This window comes from Equus quagga, chromosome 7, assembly GCF_021613505.1.
Source record: "Equus quagga isolate Etosha38 chromosome 7, UCLA_HA_Equagga_1.0, whole genome shotgun sequence".
Lineage (NCBI taxonomy): Eukaryota > Metazoa > Chordata > Mammalia > Perissodactyla > Equidae > Equus > Equus quagga.
In genome coordinates, this window is record NC_060273.1 from 41,542,814 (window position 1) to 41,561,947 (window position 19,134).

The window sequence follows — 19,134 nt, forward strand, 5'->3', positions numbered from 1 at the left end:
GGGCGCGGGGGGCCGTCCGCAGCCCGCAGCCCGCGGGGAGAGCGCGAGCCCGCGCCCGGGGCCCGGCCGGGCGTCCAGACAGGTGATGGGTGGTGCGGCAGCGGCGGCTGCAGCCTCGCTCCGGGGTCCCTCTCGGGGCTGATGCCCGCAGATTCGCGGAATTGCCGGCCGGGTTGCTCCTAAAGCCAGCGCCGGGGAGCGAGCGCGGCGGCGGCCAGCACCGGGAACGCACCACGGAAGAGGCCCAGCCCCCGCCCTCCGCCCCTTCCGTCCCCACCCCCTACCCGGCGGCCCAGGAGGCTCCCGGCGCGGCGGGCGCGGCGAGCGCGCACTCCCTGCTCCTCCTCCTCGCTGGCGCTGCCTGCCTCTCCGCGCTCGCTGCTCGCGCCGGGCGCGCTCCGCCGGCTCCCTGCTCTCCGCGCCACCCTCCTCCGGGCCGCGCTCCCTGAGGGATGGTACTGAATTTCGCCGCCACAGGAGTCCGGCTGGAGCGCCCGCCCCGCGGCCTCGCCTCCCCGCCGAGCCGCCAGCGCCTCGGGACGCGATGAGGACCTGGGCATGCCTCCTGCTTCTCGGCTGCGGATATCTCGCCCATGCCCTCGCCGAGGTGGGTGCCACCCCCGCGCCCCGGCCCCTCTCCGCCTCCCCCGGCGCACGCCCCCTGCGGCCGCCGGCTGGCCCGGGCGCCCCGGGCTCCGGGGCTCTGCGGAGCGCGTTCTGATTTCTGCCAGGGTGGTCGGTTTTTGAATTTTCCCAACTGGGTTCTATTTTCTGCCATGCCTAAGTGTGTCTGGTGAGTTTCCAGCGTGTTGCGTCGCTTTGCCGCGGAGGGCGGCGGGGTGGACGAGTGGGGAGAAACTTCGGGGGGCGCGGGCTCGTCTCCGGGGAGGGGACCCGGGGCGCTGCGGGCGATGCAGTATCGGGGTTCGGGGAGCGCCGAAGGGGGTGTGTGAGCCGGCGGAGCCCGGGGAGGGAAGGAGAACGGCCGAGGGGCAGGTAGGGGCGGCTGCGGCGGGAGCCCCCGGCAGGCGGGGTGGGCAGCGCGGGGCCGCAGCCCCCGGTTCCAGGTCGCCAAGCCCGGCGGGGCGGCCGGGCCCGCGCAGTCCCGCCCGCCCGGGGCCTGCTTACAGGTGGCTGCGCGAGGCGAGCCGGGGCCGGGCCAGGCGCCCGCGCCCTCCCACCGCCGGCGTCCCCCACCCCCCACCCTCCAATCCCGGGTCCCCGGGAGCCGTGCGGTGATGAATGACTTTCTGCAGCCCAGTCCTGGGAACCTGGTGCTCGAGACCACCCCCCCCCGGCGACCCCCGACTCCCTTTAAAAAGCAGGGCTGAGCAGGGGGAGCGTGCGGTGGGGGTGGTCTGGGCAGGGCTGGGGAGCGGCGCGTGGTGGATGTTTAACTCTCGCGTCCCCGGCAGCTTCGGCTGCGTTTGGGGCGTCTCGGTCGGCGCTAGGGCCGCGGCTGGGCCAGAGCCCGGGGTGGGGCGAGTGTGAGTGTGGGTGTGAGCGAGTGTGTGCGCGCGCGTGTGTGAGTCGGAGAGACCCTCTCCCCCATAGGCTCGGCCGGGGATTCCGGGGTGTGAAATTTAAGCCCCCGGGGGCTGGATTAAAGTGTTGGGGCCGCTGTGACTTTGGTCGCCGACCCGTGACGCATTTCAACTTGATCTTTCTCCATGTCGCTTTCACCATTAAATCAGGAACTCGGGGCCCCCGCCGCCCCCAGACCTCCTGTAACCGACACCCCGCGGGGGGAGGGGGGCACAGGGCTCTTGTGTGGAATTGTAGGAGCGGGAAGGACTTTCGTTTTGCAAAGGGCAGACAGGGATGGGGACTAGGGTTTGGGGGGGTCTCACCCAGCCCCACCCCCGGGCCTCCGGCTCCAGGGCCTGGGCAGGGGGGCGGGCGTCCTGCGCGCGCGGGGCCCGCGTGGGTCTGGCCGGGCGTTGTCGGGGGGCCAGGCGCTCTCGGGGGGTCGCTGACCGTGTGGTTCTGCTTGCAGGAAGCCGAGATCCCCCGCGAGCTGATTGAGAGGCTGGCGCGCAGTCAGATCCACAGCATCCGGGACCTCCAGCGACTCCTGGAGATAGACTCCGTAGGTAAATCGCGTCCCTTTCCTCGGCGCGCGGGGAGGGCGCGGGCGGGCGGGTGGAGAGGGCGCCCCGGCCGCCTCCCGCGCTCGGGCCGGGCGCCGCGCAGGAGCGCACCGAAAGGTCAGAATCCAACCTCGGGCCGTAAAAGCCCAGGCGCATGAGTCAGGAGTTTCTCTTCCAGTCGCCGCTTTCTGCCCCGGTGGCGGCGGCCGAGGGCTGTTCGCTCGCTCGCTCGCTCGCCCGGGGATTGTTTTTGCATTTAAGGAAAATGCCTGGTGTGTCACAGAAAGTTCAGCCGCATAGAGGGCGCCGGCGGCCCGGCCAGGTGTGCGGCCCGCGCCTGCCCTCGGCCGGAGGAGCGCGCCAGCCGGCCCAGGCCCGGGCGCAGAGCCCTGGGCGCGCGCGGCGGGGGGAGGCGTGGGAGGAGCCGGTGCCCCCGGGTCGGGCCCCCCTGTGGCCGCCGCGCACTCGCCAGGCTCCTGCCGAGGGGCCGGGCCTTTGTGGTCGCGGGAGGCCCGTGCCTTCCCTTTTCACGAGGCAATAAAAAGGCGCGCCTTGGACGCATCTGCTGTTGGGGCTCATCCTTAGGCCCTGGAGTGGAGCCACTCACTTGACAAAACAGTTTATTTGTCAAGCGGAGTTCGGAAGCTCCTGAGCGTCGCTGTGGACTTGGACCGGCCCCGGGTGGGCAGAGGCGGTGGGGACAGCCGGTTGGCTGCGGTGCACGGTGGGCCCTAGGGAGCCCCCTCGGAGGGCAAGGATTCTGGCCGGCATCGCATGGGTGGGAACTCCGGTGTGAGATTCAACTAGGAAAATACTCACATGGAAAACTTACTGTGGATGGTGAAGAGAGGCCCCGAGTGAACTTGTCCAACCGAGCGAGTAAAGGCACGGGTCGGGTGGAAGGTTTGTAAGCGAAATGAAGATTTTCCTCTCCCTCGAACGGCCCTGAAGAAGGGAAGGGGGGCGGAGGGGGAATTCAGTAAAGTCACATGTCGAGTCATTTGGAAATTTGTACCTAATTACGGTGGTGCAGAGCGGGGCCTGGCTGTTTTCGTTTTGTGCCAAAACCATTTTCTAGCCAGGCCGCCGGTTTCTGTAGTTTCTTGACCCAGGAAATCCTCAGGCTGATCTTTATCGGGAAGGGGGTAGAATTTCACTTGGAGATCAGAGTTGGGCCAGGGGGGGATTTCAGTCTGGCTGCTTGCTGTGTTGCCCTGAGGAGAATGTGAGGCAAACGCCTGTTTGCATTCTGATGGTCCCGGATGGATTTGGGAAGTGGGGAGACTGTCTCCCCCAAAAGGTTCCAGGGCTTTTTTTTTTTTTGCTTTACCCCAGCGAGTCCTGTGAAGGGCCAGGCCTCTCTGTGGGATGGCCGTGGGACGCCGCCACTGGGAAATGGGCCATTCACTTTTCTGCTGGGCCCATTCTTATTCTGGTCCCTGCAGCCCCGCCTCCCCCACCCCCCACCCATTAACGCCTTCAGCGGGCAGCTCATTCCTGACCTGGGGGCTTCTGGGCCTGAGCGTCTTTGGGGTGGTCCAAACTGAAGAAGCAAGGATGCCCCAGCCAATTCTCAGGTTCCCCCGTTACTGGGGGTGCTCATCTTTCTCCTGCCCCAGTGAGTGGCTTGTGGGTCCCCTGCCCGCTGTCCACCTGCCAGGTGTTGTGGGGTCTATAAGGTGATTCTCAGGGTGCGACTCCCAGTGCCTGGGAAACTTGGAGTGAGAGCAGACGAGGGGCCTTGGGGATATTCCTTGCTCGCTGGCCCTGCCCCCAGGGCTACCCTTTGCAACACAGACCCCGAGATGGGTTGGGTGTCCTTCCTCCTGGTCCAGCCCTCCCGTCACAGGCGTGGAAGCTGAGATCCAGGAGCCCACCGTCTCTGGCCTGAGCACCGGAGTGGTCCGGTTGCTTCTAGAACTTGTTCTGGGGGGCTCTGCCTCGACTCCTGTTCCCACCTGAGGGGAAGACGTGAAGCTGGTCGGGCTGCTGGGGAGGCTGTAAACACCTGGGCCGTCAGCTCCCCCTCTAGGCCTTGGGTTGCCCGCTAGGTCCATCCAGAGGCCCGTCTGGGATCAGTGCATCTGGGGGGCTGACTCCTTCCTCGGTTTCCTCTATCCTTCTTTGTAAAAACTCCGGGGTGGCCCTTCCAAGGGGCCGTTCTGGGTGTCAGGTTAATGCCCAGGAATCCCAAAAGAGGCTTTTGAGCAGACTGGCTCCTCCCCCGAGTGGGTGGAGCTGTGCGTTTGGCTGTGGGATCCTGGGTCCTCCCAGGGGGCCGGCTGCACCCCCACATTACAGATGTGGAAACTGAGCTCGAGGCTCCAGGCTGTCTGGCTGGACGCCCTGAGGTGGAGGATTCCTAGACCAGCTCCGGAAACTTCTCGGAGCCCGCCACATTCCGGGAGTGTGTACGGAGTGACGGGTAGTTGATTTTTTCATGGATGGCTTTGGCGTCCAGAGGCCGCCATGTGGTCCTTGAATGCCGTGGAATTTGGGGCCTGTTCGTCGGGTGCGATGACAACACACCGCTTGGTGGAGCGGCCTCGGGAGCTCTGTTCTCGGCTGGGCTGGCCAGGCGCCCATCTGCGGTCACTCAGTAACTGATCCGTAAATGTCCCCTCGGGCCCTGACGAGGCGCCAACGCCAAGAGTGGGGGACTTTCCGCGTCCGAGTTGTGTTCACACATCCGTGTACGAAGGACAAGAGGGAAACCACTCGATTGACTGTCCCCAGAGAAGTTCCGGGGCCTCGTGCCCACGGGGTTCCCTCTGAACCAGCATCCGTCCATCGCCCGCTTCCCCCATGAGTGTGGGGGTCGCGCCTGGTTCGCTGACCACCCATCTTGGTCGAGTGGCGAGGGATGGTCTTGTCTGACCAGGAGCCGTTTTCTGTCCATCTTGTGTCTCGAAAGCAAGTCGCCGGTTTCAGGTTCCAGCTCGGCTGATAAACCGGAGGGCTGTCGTTGCCTCTATTTACTAGGCCGGGCGGGAAGGTCGTCAGCCTGGCCACGGGCTCCCGGTTCTGTCTGTCCTTGCTTGTCTGCCTGTCTCTTGGGCCCAGCGTCCTCAGCCCCCTGTACACACGTTAGGATTGTCACGAGTGAAGTGGTCAACGCCTGGCCGTGGGAAGGCGTCGGAAAATGGTAGCCGACGTCGTCGCCGTCCTTAACTTTCCTCTTGCGAGCGGAGGGCCAGCTGCTCCTTGGTTTGGCGATGGCACCGTGGCCACCACCAGGACGTGACTCACGAGAGTCACTTTTTCATGAAAAAAAAAACGCTTCTTGTAACAGTTAGCTGATGGGAAATTCTTACGGCATGAGTAGTCCAGTTCTGGTCTGATTTTGGGTCTTCAAAAAACATCGTGCAACATCGAGTCGTTTTGGGCAAAAAGTTGCGTTCTGCTCAGGCTTCAGGATTCTGGGAGCGTGTCTCTCGCCGTTGGCGCCTGACGCACGGATTTCCGTTTCCGTTTTAAAACGTGCAGCTTTTCAGTCTTGGTGGTTGGTGGACCGTCGACGAGGCCCAGGTGGCCGGGCACCGAGGAGGGGCCTCTGGTCTGGGCTGGTGGCCAGGACACCAGTCGAGCTTCTTGGGGAAAAGATGGCAAGACAGGACGTGGTGCAGCTGCTTTAGCTCCTGGCCGTGGGGCCCGCCTTCCTGGACCCGTTGGCCTTGGTTATCTGTGGGGAGGCAGAGGTGGAGGCCAGAAGTGGGAAGAGACCCCCCAGCTGGTCTTGGGGTCAAGGCTGGGGGGGCCAGGTGTGACCCACTTCATCCTTCCAGCCAGACGGGCCAGACGCAGCCTCTTTTCCTTCCAGGAGCCTGGGAGACCCGGGCCTCTCCCAGCCTGTCTGGGGAGGTGTGTGCACCGGGGGGTCTAACCGGCTGGGGGATTGGGGTCCAGTTCTGATCTTGGCTGAGGGCCCCCCCTCCATGCTTGTGGCTCTCGGGCACTGTTCATCCTACCAGCTTGTCCCCGTGTTCGCCAGGCTTGGGCCGCCCCGTGTCCGTCCTGCGGCTGCCCCTTGCTGGACACTGGGCAGGAGGCAATGTGTCTTTCTTGTGTTTCCTGGGGTGTCTCCCCCTCTCGCCCTCAGAGTGGACTGACTTCAGGAACGAGTGGGGTCTGGCTGTCCGTCAGAGGTTGGGCTGCCCCATCAAGGGTGTGGCTTTAGCGAGAGGGAGGGAGGGAGGCGGACACAGGTGCGCTGGGAAAGCTGCCCTGCGGGCTCTGCTCCTCTTTCCGTCAGCCCGCTGTCCAGCCTGCTCTCCGAGGTGGCACCCTGCCCGGGAGGTGGGCCTGGCGCAGAGCAGCAGGCCTGTCGGTTCTGGGTCTTGTGGACGCAGAGAGCGGTCTCAGGGCTTCTTCCTTGGAGAGGAAGGGGAGGCCCCCCCAAGTCTGCGGCTTTGCCGTGAGCTGCAGCGAGGGCGCCACGGCCTGGAGACCTCCGTGTGGGCTTGTGGGGGTCGGCAGCATCTTTTCGGGCATCTTCCATCCTCTTCACTTCTGGGACCTCTCCTCACCCTGTTGCGGGAGTGGAAGGTCTCCTGGGGGGACCCCCGTCATCATCTTGGGGAAGGAGGTGGGGTGTGCTGGCTGCCATGTGGGTGGGCGCTGGCCGGCTGGTGCCCAACTCCTCTTTCTCCCCATAGGGCCCGAGGATGCCCTGGACACCAGCCTGAGAGCCCACGGGGGCCACGCCACCAAGCATGCGGCCGAGAAGCGGCCTGTGCCCATCCGGAGGAAAAGGAGCATCGGTGAGTTCTGGGGCCTGGGCGGGCTCCCCGCTGTGGCCTCAGTGAGCGTCCGTCCCCAGCACCCTCAGCTCTGGCCGCCTGCCGTCCCCGGGGGCCTCCCCCCACCCCCTTCTGCCCCCGCCCGCCCGCTCCTCGCTGCAGGCCTGGCCGGGGCCAAGAGTTTCCAGGAGCGGAGAGCCATCGTAAATTCCTCAAGTGCCCGGTCTTGTCGGGGCCTGCTCTCCAGGAGGCCTCGCGGGGAGCGTGGCCGTGTTCCATCCCCAGTTCCTAACGCGGAGCGCTGGGGCTCCTGAGCCGCGCCTGGTGGGCTGCCTGCGGCCCTGCCTGCTCCTGGGGCTCCCCCAGGGCCCGGGGTTGGGGTGTCTTGGTTCTTGTTCGCTCTCGAGCATCCCCTCGTCTGTGTGACCCCCGTGAGGAAGGACGAGCTGGTGGGGTCTCTGGGCCTCAGGCTCTTCTCTTAGGGCGTCTCTGCGTTTGCTTTCTGGCCCTGGGGAGACAGTTGGGGGGTGTGGCCCACCCAGTCCCCTGCCATCGGGGGTCCTGAAGCTGCTGAGTGTGTGTGACCTTGGGCGCGTGGCTCCTCCACTGAGCTTGGGTCTCCTCCAAGAAGCTGGCTTAGAGCTCCTACCTTTAGCCTGACGTGCGGGCACACGGTTCCCAGTTAGGGCGAGCGGGCCCCCAGGTGAGGTTCGCTCTCAGGACCACGCCTTTCACATTCTCACACCCCGTTCTCTAAGGGCTGGTCTCCTGGCTCCGCCCTCTGTCCCCACGGCCAGGTTTCCTGGGCCCCTCCCACCTGGCGGCCTTGGGCTGGGCCGTGAGCGAAGCCTGCCACCCCCATGGGGCGACCAGACGCCTGGCACCCAGCCCGCGTTGTTTGCGAGATGTTCTTGGGGGACCAGGGTGTCTCCTTGCCCAGGTGGTCCCAGGTCCCGAGGAGTTGCGTGCCCCAGGGCCCCCGGGACGTCATCTCAAGCCCACAGGAGGGGACACACAGGCTGACCAGGCACAGGGGCGAGGGCAGGCCAGTCTGGTCCTTTGATCTCATCTCAGGCTCTTCCCCTCGTCGGCGCAGGGAAGGCCCACCCGTGCTGGCCACGGGGTCGTGCAAGGGGCTGGGGCATGCGTGTCGGGGCCGTGCTGGGCCCCCCACACCCTTGGAGGCTCCTCCTGGCTCTGGGCTCCGGCCCCATGGTGTTGCTGGGGCAGCGGCTCTGGCGAGTGGCCCTCCGCCTGCTGGCCGGGCATCCTAGGCTCGTGTCTGGGCGGCAGGGCCTCCCGTTGGCCGGTCCCCATGGCTGGACAGCGCCAGGCGGCCATTGCAGACGCCCAGCTGGGCCTGAGGCCGGCGTGGGGAGGAAGGTCGTGCACCGGACTGTGTCCCAATGTCTGTGTGTCGTGTCTGTGTCCTGTCCTGGGTCCCTGGGCCTTGATGGAAGAGACTTTGGGGGTCCCTGGCCCACCCGCCCTCAGCCGCACCCGCAGCCACTCGGGCCCCTGCCCTCCCCCGACTCGGCTCCCAGCGTCCTGTGGAGGAAGCTGCAGCCCCGGGGGTGTCACAGAGGGGGCGCGGGTGCCAGCGGGAGGCGGGGAGCGGGCTCCGCGTTTGTTGACCGCAGCTCTCGTCTGCAGAGGAGGCCATCCCCGCTGTCTGTAAGACCCGCACGGTCATTTACGAGATACCTCGGAGCCAGGTGGACCCCACGTCCGCCAACTTCCTGATCTGGCCGCCGTGCGTGGAGGTCAAGCGCTGCACGGGCTGCTGCAACACCAGCAGCGTCAAGTGCCAGCCGACCCGCGTGCACCACCGCAGCGTCAAGGTGAGCCCTGCGACAGCCGGGGAGGAGGCGGGGCCGGGGCTCGGAGCTGGGGCGTGGGTCCCCTCTGCCAGCCGACACTCACTTTCTCTTGTGTGAATCGGGGAGGGCACCCTCTTCCTTTGGGATGTGCCTGTTGTTGGAGCCGTTCTCCGGAAGGTTCTGTGAGGCCGTGCGTTGTCCCCTCAGTTCGTGGAGCCGTGCTCACTCTGCCCTGAGACCCGAGTGGGGTCCGGAAGCTTCTCCCAGGGCCGGGGGCCGCTCCCGTCCCGTCTTGTCTGTGACATGGGTCTGCAGGGCGGTGACCCCGCTCTGGGGCTGTGGAACCCCGAGGGCCCCGGGGCAGCTGGCCATCCTGTTTCGGGGCATCTTCTGGCCTCTGGGGGCTCTGCCTTCTGGGTGGGCTCTGGTCCCGCTGGACCCTGGGGGGCGTGGATTTGGGCCACAGGGCCCCCTTCTCGGCTGGGCCTCTGATGGCTGGCGGGTCCGATTCTGCTGGAACGAGGCTGTCGGTTCTGGGGGCGCATTCGAGCTCATTCCTTGACCATCGGCATCGTCCCTCATCCCTGTGCCCGGCGGGTCCCTGTCGGGCTGGAGTGGGGAGCCGGAGGGAAGCCGTCCCGCTGTGGGGCTGCGGGGCCGGCCGGGCCACTTGTGGTCACACGGGAAGCACTTGAGACCGGACAGCTGCCCTGGACTCACCCGCAGGGCCTTGGTCCCAGGCCGCACTCCGCGTGCTGAGCGAGCGCATTCCGCCGGCTTCCTGCCCGGCCCCAGGTGGCCCCTGGGGCGCTGGCTCCCGGCTGAGGCTTCTCGGCCCCCTGCCCGGACACCATGTGTCCCTGTTGTTGCTCTGGTTTGTCAGAGAAGGAAACTGAGGCCCAACTGTGCATTCGGCACCCAAACGGCCCTGCCTGCCCGCCGGCTCTTCACAACTTGTGCCCCTTTGGGTCTCGGTGTCCCCCCTTGGTATGTAGTGTGTCCTGGGCCCCAGGCACCCAGGACCCTGCGGTCTTTCTCTCTGGGGCGTGGGGGGGGTGGCGGGTGCTCCAGATGCGACGGGTGCTCCAGATGCGACGGGCGTGGGGTACTGTCTGAGATGGGGTCTCTGGCTTGGGGATGCTGGAGCAGAGTGAGGCTCCATCCTGGGGACCCCCGCTGTTCCCCACCCCGCTTGCTCCCTGTGGCATGAGGCCTGGGGAGTGTCCAGTCCTGGGTGGGCAGTGACCCCCCGCCATGGTCCCCCCCGAAGCAGGTGGGCCGCATCCAGAGGCTCCAGCACGGCCAGCGGGAGGGAGGGTGGGCAGCCCCTCCTGGGAGCCGTGGTCCATTTCTGCCTCGGGCACCAGCCCAGGGCCCTTCTCGGCCCAGACGGGGCTGCGGTCAGCCCAGGGGGTGGGGGCCTGGTCCTGCAGCTGGAGCCCAGGCAGCTGGTTACTCACTGGGTGCCCGCCTGGGACCCCGGCCCTGCCTCCTGCGGAGGGTTGGCAGGAAAACATCCGGCCCCAGGCTGTGGGGTTCTGGTTGAGAGGGGACAAGAGGTCAGCGGGAACAGGAGGCCCATTGTGGAGGCCACCCGGCCCCCCACGCCTGGCCTGAGGAATCCCAGACCCTGGGCCTGTGGGGTGGGTGCCGGGGGTCAGCGGCCCCGGGTTGGGGGCTGTCCTCTGTCCTCTGGGACTTGCCCTCAGGCGGCAGCTGGACTGGGAGCCTCTGGGGGGCGGCCTGGCAGTCCCACGGTCCCCACTGTCCTGGGGCCGCATCAGAGCTGGTCAGTAAACGAACGAGTTGGTCGGTCCCCCAGGTGCCCAGAGACCGGGACCCAGCTCTGCGGCCGTGTCCAGGGGGTCGGTGGAGGCTCTGCTTTGCTTGACCGCAGGCTTCGGATGGGGGTGTGGGTGTGTCCCCCTGGGGCCAGGCCAGGCTTTGCAGCCTGATTGAGCAGGAGAGCCCGTCAGCTGCCGGGGGTCCTGCTCAGGGCTCAGGGCCCAGGGCGAGGGCAGTGGCTCTGGTGGTCTGTGTCTCGACGTGGGGCTGGGGCCACCCCATGTCTGCCTGAGGAAGCCCCCGTGGGTCAGGTCGGGCCTTGGAAGCTGGACACGGCCCCAGGGGCATGGCCCTTTGGCATCAGGTCCCGGAGCCTGGGGTCACCATTCTCCGTGCCACATTGACCTCTAGCCGGGTGAGGGGAAGGGCTGAGGTCGTCCCCTTCACCAGGCGTCCGCTTCATTCTATGCGGCTGTGGGGGGCTGGGGAGGGGACATGGGGTATGGACTCTGGGACCGCCACGTCCCGGACTCAGGAACCACCCCCTCCTGGTCGAGGGACGAGCCCAGGGTTTCTGCTATTTCCGAGTCCAGGCCTCCTTCCAGCGAAGAGGCGGCCTTGTCTGTGCTGCCTCAGTTTCCCCATCTGTCAACAGGTGATGCCTGCTCTGGGAGGGGTGGGTCCCCCTCAGCACAGGCCTGTGTCCAGCCGGGACTGGTGGGCAGCAGGGCCTCAGTCCCCTGTTCCTCCAGAGGGCGTGACGGCCTCACCAGGTCCTTTCTTGGGTGGGTCTGGGGGGCCGAGGCGCCCGGCCGGGTCCCTCGGGGGGAGCGTCTCGTCCTGTGGGCCCGGCTGGCACTGAGCACACGTTTCAGGGTCTGACGTTCGCGGCGCGTCCCTGGGGGAGGAATGCGGCCGTTTCCTGCCAGACGTGCGGGGCGGAGCGTCGGAATCCTCGCATTCCCGTGGCAGGTGTGCTCACCGCCCGCGGTTTGTTTTTCTTTGATAAAAACGGGCCGTCTGCAGAGAAGTGGGTCCCAGACCCGAGCGGCCGGTGATCCTCGCACTTTGCAATGGGGGCCGCGGGGGGGGGACGGCGTTTCTGATTTGTCCGCCACCCCGCCGGCTGTCTGTCTGGGCAAACAGCCTGCTCCCCTCTGCCCGGGAATTGGGGGGCTCGGCTGAGCCCAGGTCCCCGTGTCTGTCCCCCGAGGAAGCTGGGTGAGGCTTGTCCACCTCCCGAGGGCCAGGCGCCATCTGCTCTCTGGGACGCCTGCTGAGGTGCGGCCCACCCTGTGACCTCGAGGGAGGGAGGGTCCGTCCATGACCCCCAGTGGCCCTCGGGGCCTGCTCACTGGCCTCTCTCGACTTGGGAGCTGGGGGTTCTGAAGGGAAGTGCTGACTCCAGGCCTGCCTCCCTCCCTCCCGAGGCCGCCCGGGCCCCCCTTCCAGAAGCTTCCATAGACGTGGCCTCGTGGATTCCTTTCGGCGACCCCTGGGTGGGTGTGACCTGGCTCCCATTTTGTAGACAGGACAGGGCATCTGTCTATCCACATGGTCTGGAGACGCCTCCCCCCAACCGGGGCTCATGGTCCCCTGGCAGGTGGACAGGTGAGTGCAACCCTGGATCCCCCCAGGGAACAGACCCCCACCTGCGGCCGCTCCTGCCTGGGGCCTCTCTTTCTCTCCCGATTCTTGACCAGGAAATCTGCCAGGCCCGCCCCGCTGCGTTCACACCCGGGCCGCACGCCTCTCCCACGGCCGCCGCTCGCCTAGCACCCTTTGCACTACGGGTTAACCATTAATGTGGCTGAGCAGCCATGGCCAGGTCGGGACAAGCCTCAGGGCCGGCTCACCCTCGGGCTGTGCCGTCCGTTGCCAGGGTGCAGGGCTGACCCTGCTGCCCGGGGCTCCTCCGGCTTCTGGGCTCCAGGCCCTCCCAGTTGCCTCGGTGCCGCTATGTGCTTGCAGTATGACCTGGGCGGGCTCTGCTCCCCTTCTGCCTCAGTTTCCCTGGGTGATCAGGAAGGGGCGGAGTGGATGTCCCCGGGGCGAACATTGGCATAGACGGAGTGTCAGCTGTGCGCCCGGCTCCGTGAGGCCTGGGACGAGCTCCCCACGGGGCCCAGAGCTTGGGCTGCGGGCGTTCGGGTTGGGGGCCCCCTGGGGCCACTGGAGAACTGCGTCTGTGCAAATGGATGGAGCTGGGGGATGGCGCGTGGGTCTGCGGCCTGGCACACGAGGCTCGACAGGGCTCCCTGGGTCGTGTGTTACGTGTTCACGGATGCCAGGCGTGTGCATCCGTGTGTGCGCGTGTGGAAGGGTGGAGCTGTGCTCCTGGTACAGAACAAGCCGCCTCTGGGGCTCCGACCTGGCGTCTGTGGGGGTTTGGTTTCTCGGCTGTCTGAACGGTGCCTCGGGCCCTCGGGGCCGGGCCGTCTCCTCCCCGGGAGCAGGTGTGGACGTGGGTCCCTGTGCTGGGGTTCTGTGCCCAGAGGGGTCGGGCTGGCGAGGCCCGTGGACGGGCGGCGGTGCCTTCACGCGACTGGCAAGGACCCACCGCTCGGCTCTGGACCCCCAGCCCCTCCTGGGACGGCCCGGGGTCCCCGCCTTCGTCTCTGAGGCGGCTTCCTCGGTTCCAGGAGGGCTGTGGCCTGGGGGTCACAAGGTGGCCGTGCGCCCGGCCCGGCTGCTTTGGGGAAGAGGTTTTCGGTGGGGCCGGCGTGGCCCGGAGCCCGTGGGGTCCTCATCTGGAGCCCATAACAGACCGGGGACCCCGTCCAGACCCAGCAGCCTCCTCCTGGGCCTCGGGCAGCAGCCCGGTGTCTCGGCCGCGGCCTTGTCTCTCCTGTAGCATCATTTCACGTTGGAAACGCCCAGCGGCCCTGGCTGTCCCCCAAACGTTGCAGCATCACCGTCCCTCCCCGCCCACCTTGGGGCTCAGACCTCCTCCCGCGGGCCGCAGCCTTAGCGGTTTACTTTCAATTGAAAAGGGACCGGGCACAGGCACTGCCTCTCCCGCGGTGGGGAGGTCGGGGGTCGGCGGTGGCCCGCGTGGCGCCCGTGGCGGCCACGGGGCTCACGGCCTGGTCTCGGCAGGTGGCCAAGGTGGAGTACGTCAGGAAGAAGCCCAAGTTGAAGGAGGTGCAGGTGCGGCTGGAGGAGCACCTGGAGTGCGCGTGCACGGCCGCCGGCCCCCGCGAGGAGGAGACGGGTAAGCGGGCGCGGCCGGGAGCCGGGCGGGGGCCGTGGGGTCTGAGGCTGCGACCGGCCAGCGAGTCAGGGCCGGCGCTCAGCCGGGCCGATGGAGGCTCTCGCGGGAGGACGGCGGCTCGGTGCTGACCGCGCGGTGTCGCCGTCCTGCCTCTGTTAACAGGAAGGCGCAGGGAGTCAGGTAAAAAGCGGAAAAGAAAGAGGTTAAAACCCACCTAAGGCGGCCGACCAGGTAGGCGCTCCGCGGGGGCCGCAGCCCCGCGGGTGGAGGCGCGCTGACCGATCGCACGGACAATCACCCCCTCGGCCGGACACAGCCCTGATTGGCCTTGATCGCGCTGCGGCTTTGGTGTGGGGCTGGGCTGCGGGCTCCTCGCTCCGTCCCGATGCCCCTCCCGCCACAGGGAGCCTGACCCCGGCTTGCGGCTGCCCCAGCGCCCGCCCTGGCTTCGGGCTCTATCCATGATCGGGAGGCGGAGGCCTCACGGGAACGCAGTGATTGGGGTTTTCTGAGCGGAGGCGGGTGGCTCTGCCATTTTCCAGCTGGGTTCCCCGCCCGTCAGACAGATGAGGAAACTGAGGCTCACAGGGGTCTAGGAACACCCTGGAAATAAGGGTTGAGCTAAGGTAGACGTTCACTGTTCACGTAAAGCCGCAGACCAGAGCAGGCACGGCTGTCTCAAGGTGCCATCAGGGGCACTCCTCCTTCTAGGACCAGTGGTGGCCATCCTCAGAGTTGCCTCATGGCCGTATGTGGCTGCTAAAGCTCCTGAAATCACATCTACACTCCACACTGGAAGAAACAGATGGGAAGAAGGGTAAAAGAACCCTCTTAGAGAAACCCCACCTGGTGGCTCTTGCTTCGAGCCCGTGGCCGTCCCTCAGCTGCCGGGGGTCTGGGAAATGAAGTCTTTTAGAGAGGCACCGTGCTTCCCAGAGGAAAACGGGATTTGGGCAGCCAGTCTCCTCCTGGAGGGGGCACTTTCAAGGCTTCCCGGCCCTTGGTGTTGGCCCGTCTAGCTCTGGGTGGCCCGGTCGTGGCTCTGGGCCCGCGGGAGCCTGTGTGTCTGAAACAAACAGCCGTGAGAATTCTTAGGGACGAGTCGGGTCCAGTGTGTGGCTGCAGAGCTGCCAGGCCAGGGGCAGGTCCACTCGAGCATCCTTTGGGGGGGAAGGTCCACACAGTAGGTCCCAGGAGCAACCCCGAAATGATGGTGTGGCCTGGCTTCTGCTAGCCCGAGGGTGTGGTGGGGGCCAGCTTTGTGTCCGGCTGTGCATCCAGGCCTCAGACCACTGGGCTCTGGCCCCATGGGCCAGCCGATGACAGAGACCCCAAAGGGAGAGGCAGGTGTCCCGGTTCCCCCAGGCCCTGCTGGGCTTGGGCTGCGGGCATGCGGGTGGTACGAGTTTTGGAATGAGCGGTGGACGTGGGATGGGGACGATGCTTCTGGCCCAGAGCTCAGTGTAGACCCACCTGCTCAAAGTGTCTGGAGGGCATCCATTCTCAGGGTTGCCTCATGGCCCAAGAAGGCTGCCAGAGCTCCAGAAATCACATCAAGCTCTAGGCTGGGAGAAAGAGGAAGGTGTGGAGAAAGGCAAAAGAACCTTTCTGGGCCTCAGTTTCCCCCATCTGTACAATGGGAGAACGGGGTTAGTCCGGGAGCCTGGTCCCAATTCTGGGCAGGGTGTTACAGAAAAGGTAACGAGGCATGTTTGATTTTGAGAAAATTCGTGGAAACTTCAAATCTGAGACCTGCCACGCTGTGTGTGCGCGCGCGCTGGGCCAGATCGGGTCGCCGTCCCCGCGGCGCCGCGTGCTCGAGCCCCGACTCTCGCTCAGTGTGTCTCTCCGTCTCCTGCAGATGTGAGGTGAGGACGAGCCAGCAGCCCTTCCCCGGGACACGGATGTACGTGGCGTGTTACATTCCTGAACTCTGTACGGTGCTTGTGGCCGGCGTGCGGTCTTTGTTCTCCTCCGTGAAACCCGTCCCCGTGCGCACCCTGGAGAACAAAGAGACGGCCCACGCGTGTTTCCTGTGACGTCAAGGCGAGATCGTCGCCCTCGGCGACGGGATGTGGGGAAGCTCCCTCGTCCAAACAAAGAGCGAGAGAGTGAGCGAGTGAGCGCACGCGGACTGACTCCCAGAACGTCTGAACGGTCGCCGGAGTGGGGGACGCCCCGGGGACTGGACGTCTGTCCAGGGCGGCCACAGGTGCTCAAGCCGAGGACACGGGGCCCGCTTTCGGGACGACCCCGGACGGACGCCGACGGGCCCGTGGGCGCCGGGAGTGTCTCAGATCCGCGTCTCCTCGCGGTGGTGTTACGTCTGCACGAAACCCTCCCCAGAGCCTTAAGTGGGTTTTTTTTTTACACCATAAAGTGATTATTAAGCTTTTCCTTTTTACTCTCTGCCTAGCTTTCTTTTTTTTCTTTTTTCTTTTTTTTAATCCTCTCCTGGATGGCGTTTACGCCGGTGACACCAGGCTGCTGTGACGGTCAGGACGGTGGGACGGTCTCTCCCAAGTGGGACGCGAGCGAGCGAGCTGTATTAAATAAACGCGGTGTATACCCTCCTCCGAGGCATGTCCTCGTGCTCCTGGCTCTTCCCTTCCTCCTCGACCCCCATTGCTTTTCCTTTTGGGCTTAAACCGTTTGGAGAGAACGGAGCGTGAACCAATCGCCCGCCGGCCCCGCGTCGCCTCCCGGGGGCCGGAGCCCGCGGTGCGAGCAGCTTTCCCGCCTGGCTGCCCAGCTCGCTCCCTGCGGCCGCCGGGGCTCGGCCGGAACCCACATTTGCTGTCTTGGGTAGGATGCCCCACGCCGCGTGTGCGCTACAGCATGCCCTGTGGGTGCGCGGTGCCATCTCATAAAGGTGAAGTTTGGGTTTTATCAAATATTGTCGGTTTTATCCACTGGGGAGCCTGCAGTGTGTATTTTTGAGCCGAAAAGGAAAAAAAAACCCACCGGCAAAACCTGTACACGTGGGAAGTGTTTCACGGCCACGTTTTTCTAGCCGTGTGACCGCATCTGCACCCCGGCTCTCCTGGGAGGTCACGGCTTTCTGGGCTGGCCTGCGACGAGGGCTCGCAGAACGTGGCCTGCCCTCGGCATTCCGGAACCTTCCAGGAATGGCCCGAAGGCGCCATCCGGCCAGTGCCCGTGGCCTCCTGGAGATGGAGGCCGGCCACCCGCCGAGCCTGGCGGTCGAGGACGGATTATCTCACAAGTGGGTCGACCGCACTGTCCTCACGGGTGAGCCAGTGACCCGGGCAGCCTGCGTCCCCCAGGCCTGCCATCCCGTCTTCAAAGCCAGAGGCTTGAGTGACCAGCGAGACCCCTTGTTGCCCGTGGGGTTGCCCCTGGGGTGACCGCGAGCGACTACGTCCCCTGTTCTCTCCTGACCCCCAGTGGAGCCCCCGGCTTGGGTGGGTGTGAACGCAGCGGTACCTGCCCCGCCTGGGATGGCGTCCGTGCCCGGCCGAGGCTGTGGTCTGGGGCCGATGGTTCTGAGCCCACGTGGCCCGAGGGCTTTTCTATGGCTCTGCCCAGCGTGTCCGGGGCCTCTCCTTCGAGGAACCCTGGGTACGCCAAGAAGTCGGCGACTGCTCAGGGCTGGCCCACCACGTCCCTTGCTGGGTCTCCGTCTGGGCCTCAGAGCAGCATCGGCAGATGGAAAGCGGCCGCCACGCGGACCCCGAGGGAGAGCGAGCTGCTCCCATCGCAGGAGCACAGGGCTGCACGTGCCCCCTGCGCGCCCCGTCCCTTGGAGGGGGACTCCAGGCCCTGACCTCTGACCTGTCACATGGCTGGTGTCCACTGGGCACGGACTGCGAACCAGGCTGTGCTCAGAGCCGCGTGGAACTCAGTCACCGAGGACACCACTGCCATCACCACGTCACAGAACTGAGGGGCGGGAGGTGACAGGTGGTGACAACACATGGTCACCGCCACTCAGTTCCTCCCGCCTGCACCCGCGCCCCCCGTTACAGAGGCACAAACCACGCGGCTGGGAGGGTCTGTGTTAACCCAGCCGCGTGCTACGAATTCAGCCGGCCCTGAAGCTGCGAACGTTCGTTTTTGGCAGCGACTTAAAAGCTTAACTTTTCAAAAGAATGTTTATTTAAATTAACAGTTTGGGTGGGACAGGGGTCAGGCCGGCTGGGCCGGGCTCTGGCGCGTGGCTTCCCTGTGATATGAGCGTGTGGTGGGCGAGTGGCGGCCGTGGGACCCCCGGCCTCAGTTCCGGGCGGCGTGTCCCCGGCCTGTGCCCCGTGCCCGTCGTGTCCCACGTTCCCTCTGGGCGAGCCCCCTGCCCCAGCCGCCCCTCGAGGGCTTCAGGCGTCTTGTCCACCAGGCCCGGCTCCGTTACCCGTTTCCGGGGTGGAGGCTGGGTGGGCAGAGGGGGCTGGGATGAAGCAGTGAAGTGGGGAGACCCCACCCCGGGATCCATCCACGCCTCCCAGGGCTGTGCCCGGGCGGAGGGGGACACATGTCCACCGGGTTGTGCCCATGTGAACGGGTGAGCTCCCTCCTGAGGCCTCGGGGGGCGCCTGCCGGGGCCGGTGGGAGGCTGGAGGGATGCGGGGGGCCCAGAGCTGCTGACATGGCGGCCAGAGAGGCCATGGGCACTGGGCCGTCTACACCGCCCTGGGACGTGTCCCGTCCCCACAGCGCCTCCCTGCCACCCCGGCCCCTCCCTCCGAATCCCAGCCAGGTCTTGGGCCCAGACAGGTGGGTGGCCCAGATGACGGGGCCAGCGTTTCTGGGCCGGGGCTCAACGGGCGGCCGTGTCCGCTGGGGCCCAGGGCCTGGAAAGCACAGTGAGGGCCCGAGCTCACCTGGGCCGGGGAGGGGGGACGTTCACAAGATGTCTGCCTGGGGACCCTCAGGGCCGCTTGTTGGGGCAGCCGAGGGTGGGGAGCGAGAATGTGTCTGCTGGACTCTTCCCGCCCTGGACCACCCGGCAGTGTGACCTCAGGTGCTTCACCGTGTGACCTTGGATGACCTTGACGTGTGACCTCGAGTCGCTTCTCACTGGCAGAACCCTTTGCTGGACGGTGGTGCTAGCCTCTGGCACGAAGGGGCCCGGCCCAGAGCAGACCCTCGGAGGCGTCGTGGGTCCCCCTGGACGCGGGAGGCCCCTCCCGCTCCTCAGGCTGAGCTGGACCCAGGACGGTCTACCTGCGAGTGCAGCTCTGGAGACGGGGAGGGCGGAGGGCGCCCACCCGCTCTGTCAGTCTGTGTCCCCGTGCCCATGGCCCTCACCGGGCAGAACCATGTGGATGCAGATGGAGGCCTGGGGGCTTCTCGGCCGGCCCCTCGCCGCAGGCTGCGCCCCCTCGCTCTCGCCTCCTCCAGCTGGAAGCGTCTCCCAGGTCCCTGTCTGTCTGCACCGGCCGGGGCCTGGGGGGCAGGGCTGGGGTCTGAGCCTTTTCTGGGCCCCTGAAGGGAGGCTGGCGGCCCAGCGGGTGCCCAGGGTCCTCGAG

The 19,134-nt window shown here is 66.4% G+C and overlaps 1 protein-coding gene across 3 annotated transcripts; it reads left to right on the forward strand.

Moving 5' to 3' along the window:
* The first annotated feature begins 6 nt into the window (after nucleotides 1-6).
* On the forward strand, nucleotides 7-16,221 carry PDGFA (platelet derived growth factor subunit A). 3 transcript variants are annotated; one of them, XR_006889534.1, is made up of 8 exons: nucleotides 7-607; nucleotides 1,997-2,093; nucleotides 6,746-6,850; nucleotides 8,483-8,670; nucleotides 13,534-13,648; nucleotides 13,811-13,879; nucleotides 15,510-16,002; nucleotides 16,132-16,221. XR_006889534.1 is itself a non-coding variant. In XM_046668266.1 (8 exons), the coding sequence occupies exons 2-7, from the start codon at nucleotides 545-547 to the stop codon at nucleotides 13,864-13,866; spliced, it is 624 nt and encodes a 207-aa protein (XP_046524222.1). In that variant the 5' UTR covers nucleotides 7-82; nucleotides 478-544; the 3' UTR covers nucleotides 13,867-13,879; nucleotides 15,510-16,221. The 3 variants fall into 3 exon arrangements, 2 of the variants coding, with proteins under 2 accessions (XP_046524222.1, XP_046524223.1); XM_046668266.1 differs by having other exon boundaries at nucleotides 7-82; nucleotides 478-607; nucleotides 15,510-16,221; XM_046668267.1 differs by lacking the exon at nucleotides 13,811-13,879 and having other exon boundaries at nucleotides 15,510-16,221.
* The last annotated feature ends 2,913 nt before the right edge of the window (nucleotides 16,222-19,134 follow it).

Coding starts and splice junctions, on each gene's coding strand:
- PDGFA (XM_046668266.1), top strand. CDS start 545: ATGAGGACCTGGGCATGCCTCCTGCTTCTCGGCTGCGGATATCTCGCC. Junction 608..1,996: donor TCGCCCATGCCCTCGCCGAG/GTGGGTGCCACC, acceptor TTCTGCTTGCAG/GAAGCCGAGATCCCCCGCGA. Junction 2,094..6,745: donor CCTGGAGATAGACTCCGTAG/GTAAATCGCGTC, acceptor TTCTCCCCATAG/GGCCCGAGGATGCCCTGGAC.